The 15,151-nt window shown below is 44.1% G+C and overlaps 1 protein-coding gene across 15 annotated transcripts in view; it reads right to left on the reverse strand.

Moving 5' to 3' along the window:
- Nucleotides 1-8,270: 8,270 nt before the first annotated feature.
- SRRM1 (serine and arginine repetitive matrix 1) overlaps nucleotides 8,271-15,151 on the reverse strand; it is a 30,840-nt gene continuing 23,959 nt past the window's right edge. For all 15 annotated transcript variants that reach the window (XM_032361658.1, XM_032361657.1, XM_032361660.1 and 12 more), the window contains 4 exons: nucleotides 12,723-13,187; nucleotides 11,960-12,155; nucleotides 9,832-10,047; nucleotides 8,271-9,323 (listed from right to left, as the gene is read on the reverse strand). In XM_032361658.1, coding sequence (XP_032217549.1) covers nucleotides 9,219-9,323; nucleotides 9,832-10,047; nucleotides 11,960-12,155; nucleotides 12,723-13,187 — 982 coding nt within the window. In that variant the 3' untranslated portion in view covers nucleotides 8,271-9,218. The remainder of the gene's footprint in view (nucleotides 9,324-9,831; nucleotides 10,048-11,959; nucleotides 12,156-12,722; nucleotides 13,188-15,151) is intronic.

A 15,151-nucleotide genomic window follows, 5' to 3' on the forward strand; every position in this document is an offset into this window, starting at 1 on the left:
CCAAGGCCGGTGTGTTGAAGTTTTAGGAATCAGGATGCAATTTGTTCTAAAGGAGAACTTTCACGTCATTTGAGTAGAGCCACCCATAGGTATCAGTGAAAAAAAAGGTATAAGACGTACTGTGGGCCAGGCATGGGGCTAAGCTTGTCTGCCAAGTCCTATGTCGTCTAATCCTCACGACGTTGAGGTAAATACTACCATTTCCCAGGTGAGGAAACTGAGGCACAGAACAACTGAGCTCGTTCACTAACTCGTTCAGCAAATGAACGCCTCGCCTGCCCCAGGTCCTGGGGATTCAGCCAGAAACATAGTAGACACACCTGCTGGACAAGGAGCAAAGCGAGAACATGAGAACCCAGCTGGGGAGTCGTCAGAGCCCCAGTGCCTGACCATTACTTGGATTCCTTCCAGAAGACGAGCCTCAGAAAGCAGGGAGTCTCCAGTCACGGAAGGTGTGCAAGGAACTGGAGAGATCTGGGAGCTGGCTGCGAAGGAATTCTGGTTTGGGAGGTACTGGACAGAGCCGGGGGCTGCGAGAGCCCTGCGACTGTCAAGCTCTGGAACCCTGTGGAGCTTTCCAGCACAGGGGCCTCTTGTGGCTAGGAAGAAAGGGATGGAGGGCAAGGGAGAAAAGAGGAAAAGTCGGGAGCTGGAGGATTGACTTTCAGGGCGTCAGCTCCTGCGGCCAGCACCCAGGGCCGCGGCGCCACCTAGTGGAGAAGTGTGGGAACACCGCTGAAGCCAAGGAGGGCTGAGACCGGAGCCGGGCAGCAAGTGGAGAGGTTTAAAGTGACAGAAAAGTGTCGCTGGGCTGAGTCAGGAGCCCTTCCTCGGTGTTGCAGGCCTTTCTGGGCATAATAATACTGTGAGATGTACACACTGGAAGATGGAACCCAAAATGCTTTTTTCCTCTCCACATTGTAAATTCCCTAAAATGGGATGCAGTTTAAACAGGCAACAATGCAACTTCCAAATGGCACCATCGCAGATGTGATGACGCATGGTCCTGACCCCCACTGGTGGAGCCCTCCTGATGGGGTGTGCACAGGCTAGGCCCTTCGCATGATGGTCTTCCTCAACTTACAGAAGAGGAAACGGAGGCTGAGAGGTGAAGTTACTTGCCCGGGCTCACAGAAGTGGCTGCAGAACATTATTCTTGTCCGTGGACGCACTGCCCTGCTGCCTTGATCTTCTGTCCGCAGTCACATGGTTTTGTCGCCACAGATGGCTGATGGCCCTCTGCTCACACCCCGCTCCCCCATCAAATGCCATGAGCTCCTGGGGCAGCGCCTCCTGGCTTTTGTTCATCCGTTCATCCTCCTCCAAGCCTTGTTAGAGGTGTGCTCTTGTTACCAATGTACCTGTAGAGCTGAAAGTTTAATTAGAGAGGCATCTACAAATCTTATAAAATGACTAGGTAAGAACCAGGGAGAAATGTAGCTGGTTTTTTTTGCTATTGGCATGGAGTGATTTATCTAACTTCCAAATGTCCAGGTTAAACATTTAAAATGTATTCTGTGATTTTAGTTCACAATATGCCCCAGGGAAAAAAATACTGATTACATGTATATGGTATGACCTTGATGTATACTTATAAACAGGTGAGAAAAAAGTCTGGTTTGTTCCGTATGTAAGAGGGGAGTTCGGTGTGAATTGGGTACAGTCAGGTGGAGAACTTGACCTGAGACAGGCGGCTTTGGTTGTATTTGGATGGTAGGATGGCCAACAACTTTTTTTCTATTTTTGGTTCCCCAGTTCTCTAAGTCAGCATGTGTTTTCTTTATAGTTGGAAAACATCATCTTAAATACATTTGTAAGTCCAAAAAGGATTTGGACATAAGGAGACAAGAAAGGATATTCCAGGCAGAGAAAAGCAAGAGAAAAACAAGAGAATGGAAGTGGGGAATCACAGGCTATGAGCCCTGACCCGGCCTTGGTGCTCAGCACATCCTGGCTGCTTGGGGAGGTCCTGCTGGTCTGGAGGACTTTTCCCACCAGCTGGGGCTGAGACCAGACTCACCTCCCATTAAGACCTGGTGGTTATGTAGGCCAAAGCCTCCATGCTTAAAATGCCAGAAGGATCCCTGCCTGGCTGTGTACGAAGAACAGATGTCAGACTCTTGGGATTCATAAAGGCCATTCTTGCATTATATGTCTGGATGCGGGGGGGTTTCCTTCCTGTTACCAAGACCCACTGAAAGCTCCCCTCCATGCCTTGCTTCAGAGGCACCTGGCTCACTGCACTGGGGCTGCTTCCTCTCACCACAGCATGATTAAATGTTAGGAGACATTAACAGCGCCAGCCGAGGCAGTGCGATGAAGTGGGAAAGTACCCGGGGAGCACTTACTATGGTGTGTGGGACGGTGGGGCAGTCTGTTCCCCTTTGGACTTTCTGTAGACAAGGGCTAGGCTAGATCCGTGGTTTTCACACAGTCTGGGGTTGTGAATCCCTTTACTCAAACAGAACACAAGGGGAAAAGCCCAAACTAAAGAGAAAAAAAAAAAGATGCATCTGTATCTATGTCTAGATCTACATTGCAAAACAGAGTCAAGACCTTGCAAGGCTTAGGTTTCTCGTCCAGTCCTTCCACAAAGGTGGGCACACCCACTGTACCTCCTCTCAGAGAACATCTGAACTGTAATTCACCCCACTTAGGGCACTGCGGGGCAGTTTATAAACCGGTGGACCAGATGCTCTGCGAGGTAGTGGCTTTCTGTTTTGCTGACTATGAATGGACACATTTTACTCTGTAGCCCAGGATACAAACACACACACATGCACACACGGGCAAAGACACACACGTCATCAAACAAGACTTAACCTACTGCAATTCACCCTTAAGTTACTATTATTTTTTTTTTCTTTTAATACTGGTTGCAATTCAGTACATTTTACAATCCCTACTGGCTTTCAGCCTGCGGGAAACCGCTAGTTTCCACCTGAAGAGTAGGACTGCTCCCCCTAGGAATCTACAGCCCTCTGCTCCCAGGCTGCTACTCCTGGGAGCATGTCAGCTTCTCCTCCCCTCTCATACACCTGCAATAAAAGGACATCTTGGTAAAATCCCCTTATGATATACTAGACAGATACATTCAGAAAGACACTGGGTTTTGGGCACCTGGGAAGCCCAGTCAGCTAAGTGTCCGACTTCAACTCAGGTCATGATCCTGGGGTCCTGGGATCAGCCCCGCGCTGGAGAGAATCTGCTTGAGGATTCTCTCTCCCTCTGCTCAACTCACACACTCACTCTAATAAATCAATTTATTTTAAAAAAGGGGCTGCCTGGGGGTGCCTGTGTGGCTCAGTGGGTTAGGCCTCTGCCTTCGGCTCGGGTCATGATCCCAGGGTTCTGGGACCGAGCCCCACATCGGGCTCTCTGCTCCGCGAGAAGCCTGCTTCCCCCCCCACCCCCCGCCTGCCTCTCTGCCTACTTGTGATCTGTCAAATAAATAAATAAAATCTTAAAAAAGGGGGGGGGGCTGCCTGGGTGGCTCAGGTCATGATCCTGGAGTCCTAGGATTGAGTCCGCTCTGACCCTCCCCCCTTCTCTTTCTCTCTCAAATAAATAAAATCTTAAAAGTCAGTAAATAAATAAATACAAAAAGGGGAAAAGAACGGGGCACCTGGGTGGCTCAGTTGTTTTAAGCATTTACCTTCAGCTCAGGGCATGATCCCAGCGTCCCAGAATCAAGCTCCGCACAGGGGTTCCCTGCTCTGCAGGGATCCTGCTTCTTCCTCTGCCTGTGCTATCAAATAAATACAATCTTTTAAGAAAAAAGAAAAATACTGGTTCTTTGTCAGATGGCAGGAGGGACAATATAACTAGACCTGCATCTACCCCTTACCTTACATAAGGCAGTCTCCCTAACATCCTGATCTTCTTTATAAAAGGTGACAAATTCTGTTTGGTCACAGCCCTCCAGCCCAAACCTCCGAAGTGGGTATTAGAGCACTACCAATCACCTGACAAATGAATTATTAGCTCTACTCTACAAACCCTGAGATCCTGGATCCAAACCTACGGAAATTCTGAAAAACTTCCATGCAGACACAAATCAGCTTCAAAGGATACTGTGGTTTATCAACAGATGAAGACATACTCCACATCATTAGCCGTTGGAGAAATGCAAATCAAACCCCAATGAGATACCATTTCACACCCACTAGGGTGGTTATAATTGAATGACAGATAAGCAGCGCCGGTAAGGATGTGGAAACATGGGTACCGTCATACACTGCTGGTCGGAATGCAGGAGGGGGCACCAGCTTTAGAATGGTCCACTGGGTTCTTAAAAAGTTAAGTCATCACATGACCCAGCAATTAATTTTACTCCTAGGTATATATACACCCAAGAGAAAACATGTCCACAAAACTTCATGTGCAAATGTTCCTAGCAGCTTTATTCGTAAGAGCCTTAAAATGGAAACAGCCCAAATACTCAGACTGAGGAATGGATAAACAAATGTGATATATCCATACAAGGGAATATCCCTCAGTTAAAAAAATGAGGTACTAGGGTTGAACCTTGAAACATTATGCTAAATTAAAGACACCCGACACAGGTGGCTACTTCTTGTATGATGCCAATGATATGTCCAGAATAGATCTGTAGACAGGAAGTAGTTGCCAGGTGGCTGGGGCTGTGGGGACTGTCAGGAGAATGGGAAGGTACTGCTAATGGCCACAGAGTTTATTCCTAGGGCAATGAAAATGTTCTGGAATAGAAAGTGGTGGTGGTGGCACAGCCTGACGAACGTATTAAATACCCCTGAGTCACACACTTTAAAATAGGAAATTTTATGCTGAGTTACATCTAAAAAGCAAAAGGGAAGAAAATGGCACTGAATGGGGATGTGACTGGTTAAAATCTTTCATTCATAGGCACATAAACTAAGCATTTTCATCACTAGAATGGACGTACGTCATAGAGCTGAGAAAATGGGCATCTTTGTGCCATCATTGAATGATAAGTACCAATTAAAAAAAACTCTTGAAACCACTTTGAGGTGGCTTCCACCATTATTTCCCTCATTCAGAAAGAGATGGTAGCACTTAGCTCAAGTGTATCTTGACCAAGGTTATACAGAAAGCTAGGGTAGAAACCTGTCCAATGTTCTGTCCACTCCAAATTGTTATTTGCCATGTTTCTATTCCCAGTACGCAAATACTCCTTTAGGGCAGTAATCATTGTCTTTTTTTTTTTTTTTTTTTTTTTTTTTTTTTTTTAAATAGAGATCAAGCAGAGGGAGAGGGAAGGAGAGAAACCCAATTACACTCCACGCCCAGCGCCTGACACGGGGCTCGATCCCATGACCCTGAGGATCATGACCTGAGCCGAAACCAAGAGTCAGACACTCAACTGAATGAGCCACCCAGGTGCCCGTCTTTTGCTTTTCTTTACTTCGAACCCTATCTAGTGGTATTTGGCAAGTATAGCAACAAGTCAATTAAATTCATTCACCCATGGGCGCCTGGGTGGCTCAGAGGGTTAAGCCTCTGCCTTCGGCTCAGGTCATGGTCTCAGGGTCCTGGGATCGAGTCCCACATCGGGCTCTCTGCTCAGCAGGGAGCCTGCTTCCTCCTCTCTCTCTCTGCCTGCCTCTCTACCTGCTTGTGATCTCTGTCAAATAAATAAATAAAATCTTTAAAAAAAAAAAAATTCATTCACCCATTCACCAAGTATCTGTGCTTCTACCATGTATCAGGCACTGGCAACAGAGTCACAGAATAAGACCAAGATCCTAGGGACCAAAAATGTACCATTCCACATACTGATAATTGCTGTACGTGAAAACAAGAGGGAGTTCAAAAAGACTGCCTGAGAAAATCAAGGAAGGAAATAAGCCACAAGATCAGGAGGCAGTGTCCTCCAGGATGAGGGAACAGTGGGAACCAAGGTCCTTGAAAGGGAATCAACTTTGATGGGTCAAAGCAAGGTAGCAGGTATGGTGTGAGCAGACTGGAGGGTGGTGGTGACGTTGCCAAAGCAGACTGAACCCTGTGCTGTCAGGTCTTGCAGGTCACAGAATAAAATCTGGATTTTATGGAGGCAGAAAGCTACTGGAGGGCTTTGAGCACTACCACGACGTGGCTCAGGCCATTGGCAATGAATGGCCTTTGTGTGCCCAAGTGCAGGAGAGCAGATGATACTGCCGACAGTATTGACTTGGTTTGGAGTAAATGATGAGGACGGGGATTGAAATAAGGTGGCGATAAGCTCAGAGGATGGCATTTAAAAATTCTACTTTGGACATGTTCAATTTGTATCTCTTTCAGACATCCAAACTTAGTTATCAGGTAAGCAGGTAGATAGGGTCTAGGTCAAGTTAAGTTTAGACTGCAAACTTCACCAATCAACACAATGATACCATTTAAGTCAAGGAAGTAGGGATTAAACGTGGAGAAAGCCACCAAGGACAAAGACTTTGCGTTTGAAAGGAGCCAGGAGATACATAAGGACCAGCTGGTGAAATAGGAAGAAAACCAGTGTTGCATCTGGAAGGTTCCAGTGTTGTCTCCTAGAACTCAAGTGAAGAAAGTGTTTCAACAGAAGAGTGAACAACTGAGCCCAATCCAGCCACAGACTAGTGAAGGATCAAGAACTGATCATTCAGGGCGCCAGGGTGGCTCAGTGGGTTGAGCCTCTGCTTTCGGCTCGTGTCGTGGTCTGAGTCCTGGGTGATGGAGGCCCGGGTCGGGCTCTCTGCTAGGCGGGGATCCTGCTTCCCCTTCTCTCTCTCTCTGCCTGCTTGTGATCTCTCTCTCTGTCAAATAAATAAATAAAATCTTAAAAAAAAAAAAAAAAAGAACTGATCATTCAGACTGGCAAAATAGGGGCTATTGCTACCCTTAACAGCAGTTCAAGTGGAGGAACAAATGCATATTGAGGGCACCTGGATGGTTCAGTGGGTTGAGCTGCTGCCTTCAGCTCAGGTCATGATCCCAGGGTCCTGGGATCCAGTCCCCCATCGGGCTCTCTGCTCAGCAGGGAGCCTGCTTCTCCCCGCTGCCCCTCTCTGCCTGCCTCTCTGCCTACTTGTGATCTCTGTCAAATAAGTAAATAAAATCTTAAAAAAAAAAAAAGTGTATTGAAGGAATGGGGCGAGTGAACCAATGGGAGTGAATGAATGAATGGCAGGTTAGATAGGTACAGGGACCCCAGCAATTTTCACTGGTGTGCTCGCATTAGAAGGGATAAGTCATCAATAACCATTTTAGAAATATTCTGTGCTTTTCCCTAAATCACAAATTAAAAAAATCATAAGGAATTCACACCAAAGATCCTGAAGCCTTTCATTGCGGCACGCAGATTAGATGCACTTATCCACCACACACCACCTTAGTTCACTTACAGCAACAGCTTCATTTAAGTGTCGCCTCCTTTCAAATCACTCTAAAAACCCACCCGTAAAAAAAGGACACCTGTATGTCCTTTATGTCCATATCCGTCAGGTAAAAACCATCCCACTGAGTCTTAAAATGTGTAGACGTGTCTTGTGGTTTCAACTGCCAAAAATTATCACATTAACTGCCCATGTGTCACCCTCCTCGGCTTAGATTCATGATGTCAAAGATTTCCTTTTCACCATTTTTTTAAATCACAGAGGCAGAGAGCACACAAGCAGGGGTAGCAGCAGGCAGAGGGAGAAGCAGGCTCCCCGCTGAGCAAGCAGCCCAGTGTGGGACTTGATCCCAGGACATTAATTAGGACTATGATCTGAGCCGAAGGCAGCCGCTTAACTGGCTGAGCCACCTGGGGGCTCCTACACTTAATTTCTATCTTATGTTGCTGTTTTACCTTCTACAAACCAACCCCAAGTTTCCTCAAGTCACTTCGCTCTGCTAAATCTTGAGGGCAAAAATGACTTGCTTATCATTAAACACACACAACCAAAGAGGGAGGTGGCTCCGGTCATTAGCCTTCCTTCCTTCCTCCCTTCCCTTCCTGGAATGCGCCAGGCTCCTTCTGCCTCTCAGGCTGTAAACAGATACTGCTCTACTCGAAGTGCCTGGTTAACTTTGCCCTATCATGTATGCTCCAAATGTACCATACACTCTCCCTTCATAGCACTTGTCACATACATTATTAAAATAAAGACGGTAGAGTAATTTCACCACCTTTTATTTCCCTTGTCCAACCCTCACTGTGCCAAAAGTGCCATGGGGATAAAAACACAGGCTTAACCGTAAGGTTTAAAAAAAAAAAAAAAAAAGGTGGGTTCCTGCAGTATTGAGACGGTTGAGTAAAGTGAGTGGCCAACGTTTTTAAATTTAGAAATTTATTCTGTTTAATCCACAAGCTTTATATAGCTTTAGTTTAAAAAAAAAAAAACAAAAAATAAAACAAAAACAGTGAAAACAAGACACTATTTCAAAGTCTGGGCCCTTCCAGCCTTCCAAATATGAGAGCTCTGAAAGTTGTATATACCAATTGGAAGAACAAGACAAAATTATGAATGGAGCCATGACATTTCATAAAACAAACTTTTATATAACTGAAGGATCCTTCCTGGGACTAGTTAATTGCCTTTACAAAAAAAAAAAAAAAAAAAAAAAAACACAACAGAATAGAATGAAATTCCAGTGTTCCAAATCAACTTGTTACACATCAATATAAACCCACAGTGTCCTGGCAAACAACATGCTTTCATTTTCTGTCTCATCCTAGAGTTCAAATCCTGATTCGTTTCAGCAGAGACTCCACAGGCAACAGGAAAGATTGTGGCATTAAAATATTCATTTATACTTTTGTGGTAGTTCAACAGTGGTCTTATTTCTGGGCAAGCTTGCAAACCATACAAGGTTGGAAGCATCATAACTTAAATGGGTGCTAAGACTCAAATGAGAAAAAAATAAAGAAAAAAAATGAAAAGAAAGGAAAACCTCTGGGAATAGCCAAGGCCTTTAAAAAGAAACCATAAGAATGCCAACAATATTGAAACCCCCTTTTTTAAAAAGGGGATTTTTTTTTGGCTTAAAATATTTCACTATAAATGAATTTATGTCAGCTGTCAATGAAAGAATGTCACTAATACACTGTGGACACCTTTTGCAATGTAAATCCATGCCCTTTTTTTTTTTTTTTACATGGTGAACTTCAACCTAGCAATTATTACAACAAATGTTATAGTCTAAAGCTCAAACACATTTTAGCAATTTTGAAATTGAATTGCGTACAAACCAAATAAAATGTACATCGTGACACATATTCCCGCCTAAGACTGTGGGGACACTTGAGCCTTCCGCATCGATCTCAGCGCCTTTTCACGCAGGTGCTTTTCTAAGTCGTCGAGGTTGTCTTCAGGCTCACTTTCGGTCTCCTAAAACCAGAGGGGTCACACTGGTGAGTCCTGAGACACTGGCAAAGAGGTGTAGGACGCAGGGCAGGACCACATCATGACGGTGGCTGCATAACTCTATGAATACACTAAAACCCCCTCAATCACATACTTTCTTTCTCTCTCTTTTTTTTAAATTTAAGTAATCTCTACACCCAATGTGGGACTCGAACTCACAACCCTGAGATCAAGCGCTGTGTGCTCTACCGAGCCAGCCAGGCACCCCTGAATCACATCACTTTCAATAGGTGAATGGCACGTTAATTGTATCCCAAACAAAGTATTTTTAAAAAGCTAAATTAAGCTTTTGGCAGCCATTCGTATTCTTCTTCTTAGTCTTGGCAAATTCCCGTTCTTGGCAGATCATCAAGAATGACAATATATCAGCAGAGAGCTAACAACCGAGCAGCCATTATTGTAAAAAAAATCTTTAGCTCCTCCTCAACATCAAAGGACTTAGTGAACTGTAAGAAGTACAAGGCACACATACCTTCTTAGGCTCAGGCTCTGCCTCCGGTTCCTCCTGTGCTGATGTGGTCGTGGGGGCAGTGGGGGCCGCAGGGGTGATAGCTGCTGCTGCTGCTGCGGCTGCCGCCACGGCCTTTTCCTTCTTGTGTTTTTTGTGTTTCTTGTGCTTCTTATCCTTTTTGTGTTTCTTGTCCTTCTTTTTCTTCTTCTTCTTTCCACCTCCTTCTGGGTCTGAGTTCTAGAAATCCAGAAAAATCACAATAAAACTAATCAGATTAAAATATTGTACAACTACACGTTTTACTTCCTCAAGAAATAATTTCAGGATTTCCCTAAGGCTTCAGGGGGAGAAAAGGCCCAAAGGCAATCCCTGCCAAGAACGCACGCTGAGGTGAAAACCACACTTCAAGCAAAGATGCTCTTCACAGATCTGAAATGAGAATGAACCTTGAAGGAATGGATTCTTTACGATTCTCCCCAACTAAGTGCACATGAAGCCACATTTCCCAACCACAAGCTGCCAGTCAAGTGGCCAGGATCGGAGCCACCTCCGAATGTAAGGAAAACAGCACGTGCAAAACCAAGAAAAGTCTGAGGTGAATTCTGGCTCCTGAACCCATTTCACCATGTGAACCCAGACAAGACTTCTTTTGAGTCCCTTCTGTAAACCTAAATAAAATGGGTACAGCAATCTCCGATAAAGTTGTGGTGAGAATTAAATGGGTCTATCTGTAAACCGCCCACAATACTAGCGTTAACGGGATGCAGGCTTTCAGTAAGTACAGCTATTATTCTCAACACATGCTCGTGTGAATGCCCCATCTCCAGCCACTATAGGACTTCTTCTAGCTCTAGAATGGAGTCTGCTCCTTAATGTATACAGCTGACTCTTGAACAACATGGGGCTTAGAGGCACGAACTCCCCATGCAGTTGAAAATCTGCAGAGAACTTCTGACTCTTCCCCAAATTAACTACTAACAGCCTATGTAGACCAGAAGCCTTATAAATAGTCAAAGAACATAAATAGTCAAAGAACACAGATACTGGATGTTACACATATTCCTACAATAAAGTGAGCTAAAAAAAAGAAAATGTCACTAAGTATAAGGAGGAGAAAACACATTTACAGTGCTGTGCTGTATTCCCCAAAAAACCTCCACATCTACATGGCCCTGCTCCAGGCTGTTCAAGGTTCCCACTGTTCATAGCAAAAGTATGCAAAGGGCAAGTTCTGTGACAAGTGAATCCCATCAGTAATCCTCAAATTTCACATTTCTAAACAGTCACTTAAAATTCCTCCATCTTTTTGCTCTGTTTGTAAAATAATTCAGGCAAACCTACTGATGAGATGGACCTCTAACCACTGACTTTATAAAATAAACTTGTTCAAGATCAGATTAATGACTCAAAGAGGGGAAAATGCAGTTTAAACTCCAATACTTTAATATCCCAATGCCATTCAAACTTACAAAGTTAAAAAAAAAACAACAACAACAAGGGTTATTCTTACTTATGCAGCTTGCCAGAGATAAGACTACACAGGACAATACCAAGCTTTCCACTTCAGCTAGTATTTCAGATTGCAAGGTTCATTTACCACAGAAATAATGTACTTCTGCTGTGGGGGAAAAAGGGAACTATACATAAAGAAAAATTAAGATTATTCATCCTTTCCTCTTCTAACATATAACCACTGTTAACATCTGGTGCCTGCTTCGTTGTGTTTGTTTCCTTTATAAAAATGGAATTGTACTAATACACGATCTAATTTTGAAAGTTTTATTTTAAGATATTAAAGAATCCCCAAATGTGTCAAACACTATAGCAAACGGCAGAAAATACTAAGCTATTTTTCCCCCTGATAAAAAAAATCACGAGTTAACTTTTTCTTTTCTGTTATTCTAGATTTTCTATATAGGCCAATTTTAACCACCACGATTACAGAATTTCAAAGTATCAGACATAATGTCAATTAGCGGGTGGCTAGGATATGAAGGTGGCGCAACCACCACCCCCTTAATTTCATGCTTCACTGAAGGCCAACTGAAAATGCTGCTGCTCTGAGCCACAAAGAAGCAAAAAGGTTGTCTTTGCTTCCAAGTGACCACATAAAATTATAAAGTGTGTCCAAAACAGGGCAAACACCTACCCTCGCTGGAGATGGGCTTGGTGTTGGGCTTTTAGCCTTTTTGACCGGTACCGCTGGTGACCAGTTGGTTGAGGGGGACTGGGACTGGACAGGAGACTGAGGTGCTGGGGGCTTTTTAGCTGCTGGCTCAGGAGATCCTGAGACAGATCGGGAGGATGAGACCCTCCTTACAGACTGAGGGCTTGGTGAGGCAGCCCTAGAAACAGAAGGGAAGAACAAAACATTTAGTATCTAAGAGCAAAGGTCTTTCCTAAGAGAAAATAACCAACCACCATTATATAACAGGTCACCTTAAATATTTTACCACTTAGTTCATGCTACACACACACACATCAAATTTGTATCAACCAAATCTGGAGAAGTTTAAGTTCCATAATCCTCTATTCATTCTGTTAATGCTTCTTCCTCTATGAAATTAATGATGCCAGTTCCTTGTACTTGACTGTTTTTATCTGTCTTCCACAGACATGCAAGAAATGCTCTATGCATTACTTCAGAGTTCAATTTTGGAAGCACATCCCCCAATAAACTTGATACCCCTAAGAACCAGGTATAAAGTCCTATGGCATTTAGTCTGTGTCACAAGGAACTATTCTGAAAACAGAAAATGTATCTGTGAATAGTACCTTCACACTGCCTTAAAAGCCTGTATTCCCAGCTTATTCTTTTCTGTAACTTCTCAGTTAAGGAGGAAAATAGCTTCCCAACATAAAGAACTATGCAAGTTAGTGTTCCTAGCCAAGAAAGCATAAAATATTTTTACTTTTTTGTCTTTTTGGGTTCCGGAGTCCTGGAGACTCTCCTAATGGGCCTAGTACTTGGAGAAGGGGACTGCCTTCTTTGGGGTGATGACGACGCTCCTCTTCGAACAGGTGGAGGGCTTGAGGAGGTTTGAGGAGCTCGAGGCCGTGGTGAGGGCGAATGCCTTTTGTTTGGTTGTGGTGACCGGGGCTCACGCGCAGACCGGCTTGGGGAAGACCCTTTCCTATGCTTTGATGATAATGAAGGCGAACGTCTCTTGGTGACTGGGGAGCTTCTTTGTTTGGGAGGTGGAGAATGGGAGACCCGACGCTTTGGTGGTGGAGATGGTGATGCCCTTCGTTTAGGAGGGGGAGGGGGAGAAGCTGTTCTTCTCTTTGGAGGCGGGGAAGGAGAGTATCTCCTCTGTATTGGAGGAGAGTATCTTCTTGGAGAAGGTGAACGCCGGCGGGGTGGTGGAGAAGGAGTCCTAGGAAACAGACACCATTAAGCTGAAAGGTCCAAAGAGTAAGGCAACAGACTGCACAGAAAATGACCAGAAGTTAAGGCAAAACTGTAGTTAGGCACCAGGTAAAGACAGTACATTTTTAACTGGAAATGCTTTGCCATTATCCTCATTTAAGAAAAAGAAATCACTTCGTGGATTTATTTATCCTAGATGACTAAAAAACAGGACATTCTGCTTAATGGAGAAAACCTGAAGTTTCCAGAATGAATTCAAGTTTGTCAAGTCATTGGACACAATCCATATGAAGCCAATTTAATGGGGTATTTTTTTGAGAAGAGAAACCTGCATAAACACCCATCATTATCTAAGAGCTAGGATTCTACTATGGGCAACTTAGGAAGTCTGTGCTTTAAGAGCTCTCCTGGGGGCACCTGCGTGGCTCAGTCAGTTAAGCATTCTGCCTCTGCTTCAAGTCATGATCTCAGGGTCCTGGGATCATGCCCCATGTGGTGCTCCTTGCTCAGTGGGGAGTCTGCTTCTTGCCCCCAAACCACCCCCACTCATGCTTGCTCTCTCAAATAAATAAAACCTTAAAAAAAAAAAGCTCTCCTACATGGTGCTCTCTTGAACTGACATTTGGACTTGGGAAGAGTTCACCTGCACATGTTTTAAAAGATACCTCTACATCCACCCCACCCTCCCAAGGAGACTTGGGTTCTGTGTCTCAAAGAAACCACTTTTCAGTGGAAGTCTACCTACTAGGTAGAATGCATCCCGGTGGAAGTCCAACCTGGCCTTCCGCTTAATGCTTAAGTCCCATATAATCTTAACATGCTTCTTAGAAATTCGACCCGAATATGACATTCCATTTCAACTGTCTTATTTGCTTCTGAAATGTTCAGACCTTAAGCTCAGAATGTTTTCTTGCATAGGGTCAGCTTTATAATAAGCTTTGGACACATGGCAGTGTGCACCTCCATTTCCTCATCTGAAAAATGGGAATACCACCTACTGAGCAAGATCATCTCAAGCACTAGATTAAGTACACCAAACACCTATAGCACTTTACTCAGCATATACAGGCTCAATACTGCTCAGTTATGTATTTGAGCAACGTCCTTACAAACCTTTTCCCCCTTACCTTTTATTTTAAAATCACTTTTGATTTACAGTAGAGCTACAAAAATAGATTTGCCACTTAACAGCTTCAAGAGCCATAACAAAAATGATCAAAACTCTGAAATTAGCCATAGCACTTAGTATTAACTAAATACAATCCTGGTTTCCCACTAATGTCTCTTTTTTGTTCAGGTTCCAAAAATGAGAATTCTACATCATAATTATCATGTGTCCTTAGTTCCTGGCAATGTGTGACCATTCCTTTGTCTTTCACGACTGCTACTTTTTAAATCAATCAATCTATCTATCTGACTTATTTCACAGAGGGGCACCTGGGTGGCTCAGTGGGTTAAGCCTCTGCCTTCGGCTCAGGTCATGATCTCAGGGTCCTGGGATCGAGCCCGGCATCGGGCTCTCTGCTCAGCAGGGAGCCTGCTTCCCCGCTCTCTTTCTGCCTGCTGCTCTGCCTGCTTGTGAAATAAATGAATAAAAAAACTTAAAAAAAAAAAAAGGTTTATTTCAGAGAGAAACGGTGCATAAACACAGTTGGGAGGACGGCAGAGGGAGAAGCAGACCAGGAGCCCAATGTGGGGCTCAATCCCAGGAGCATGGAATCATGACCTGAGCTGAAGACAGATGTCCAACTGACTGAGCCACCACCTGGGCTGCCATTTTTTTAAAGTACTCATTAGTTACCTTGTAGAATAACTGTCAATTTAGGTTTGGTATTTAGGCCTGGTATTTCCTAATAAATCAGACTGAGATTCTGTATGACTGATATGGATACCAAAAAAGGTATTCGGGAATTATATAATGCCAGTATGTACCACTGCCTGTTAACCGATTCCCTAGTTAAGGATCTGCTG

The sequence above is a fragment of the Mustela erminea genome, chromosome 10 (genome assembly GCF_009829155.1).
Source record: "Mustela erminea isolate mMusErm1 chromosome 10, mMusErm1.Pri, whole genome shotgun sequence".
In the NCBI taxonomy this organism is placed as follows: Eukaryota; Metazoa; Chordata; class Mammalia; order Carnivora; family Mustelidae; genus Mustela; species Mustela erminea.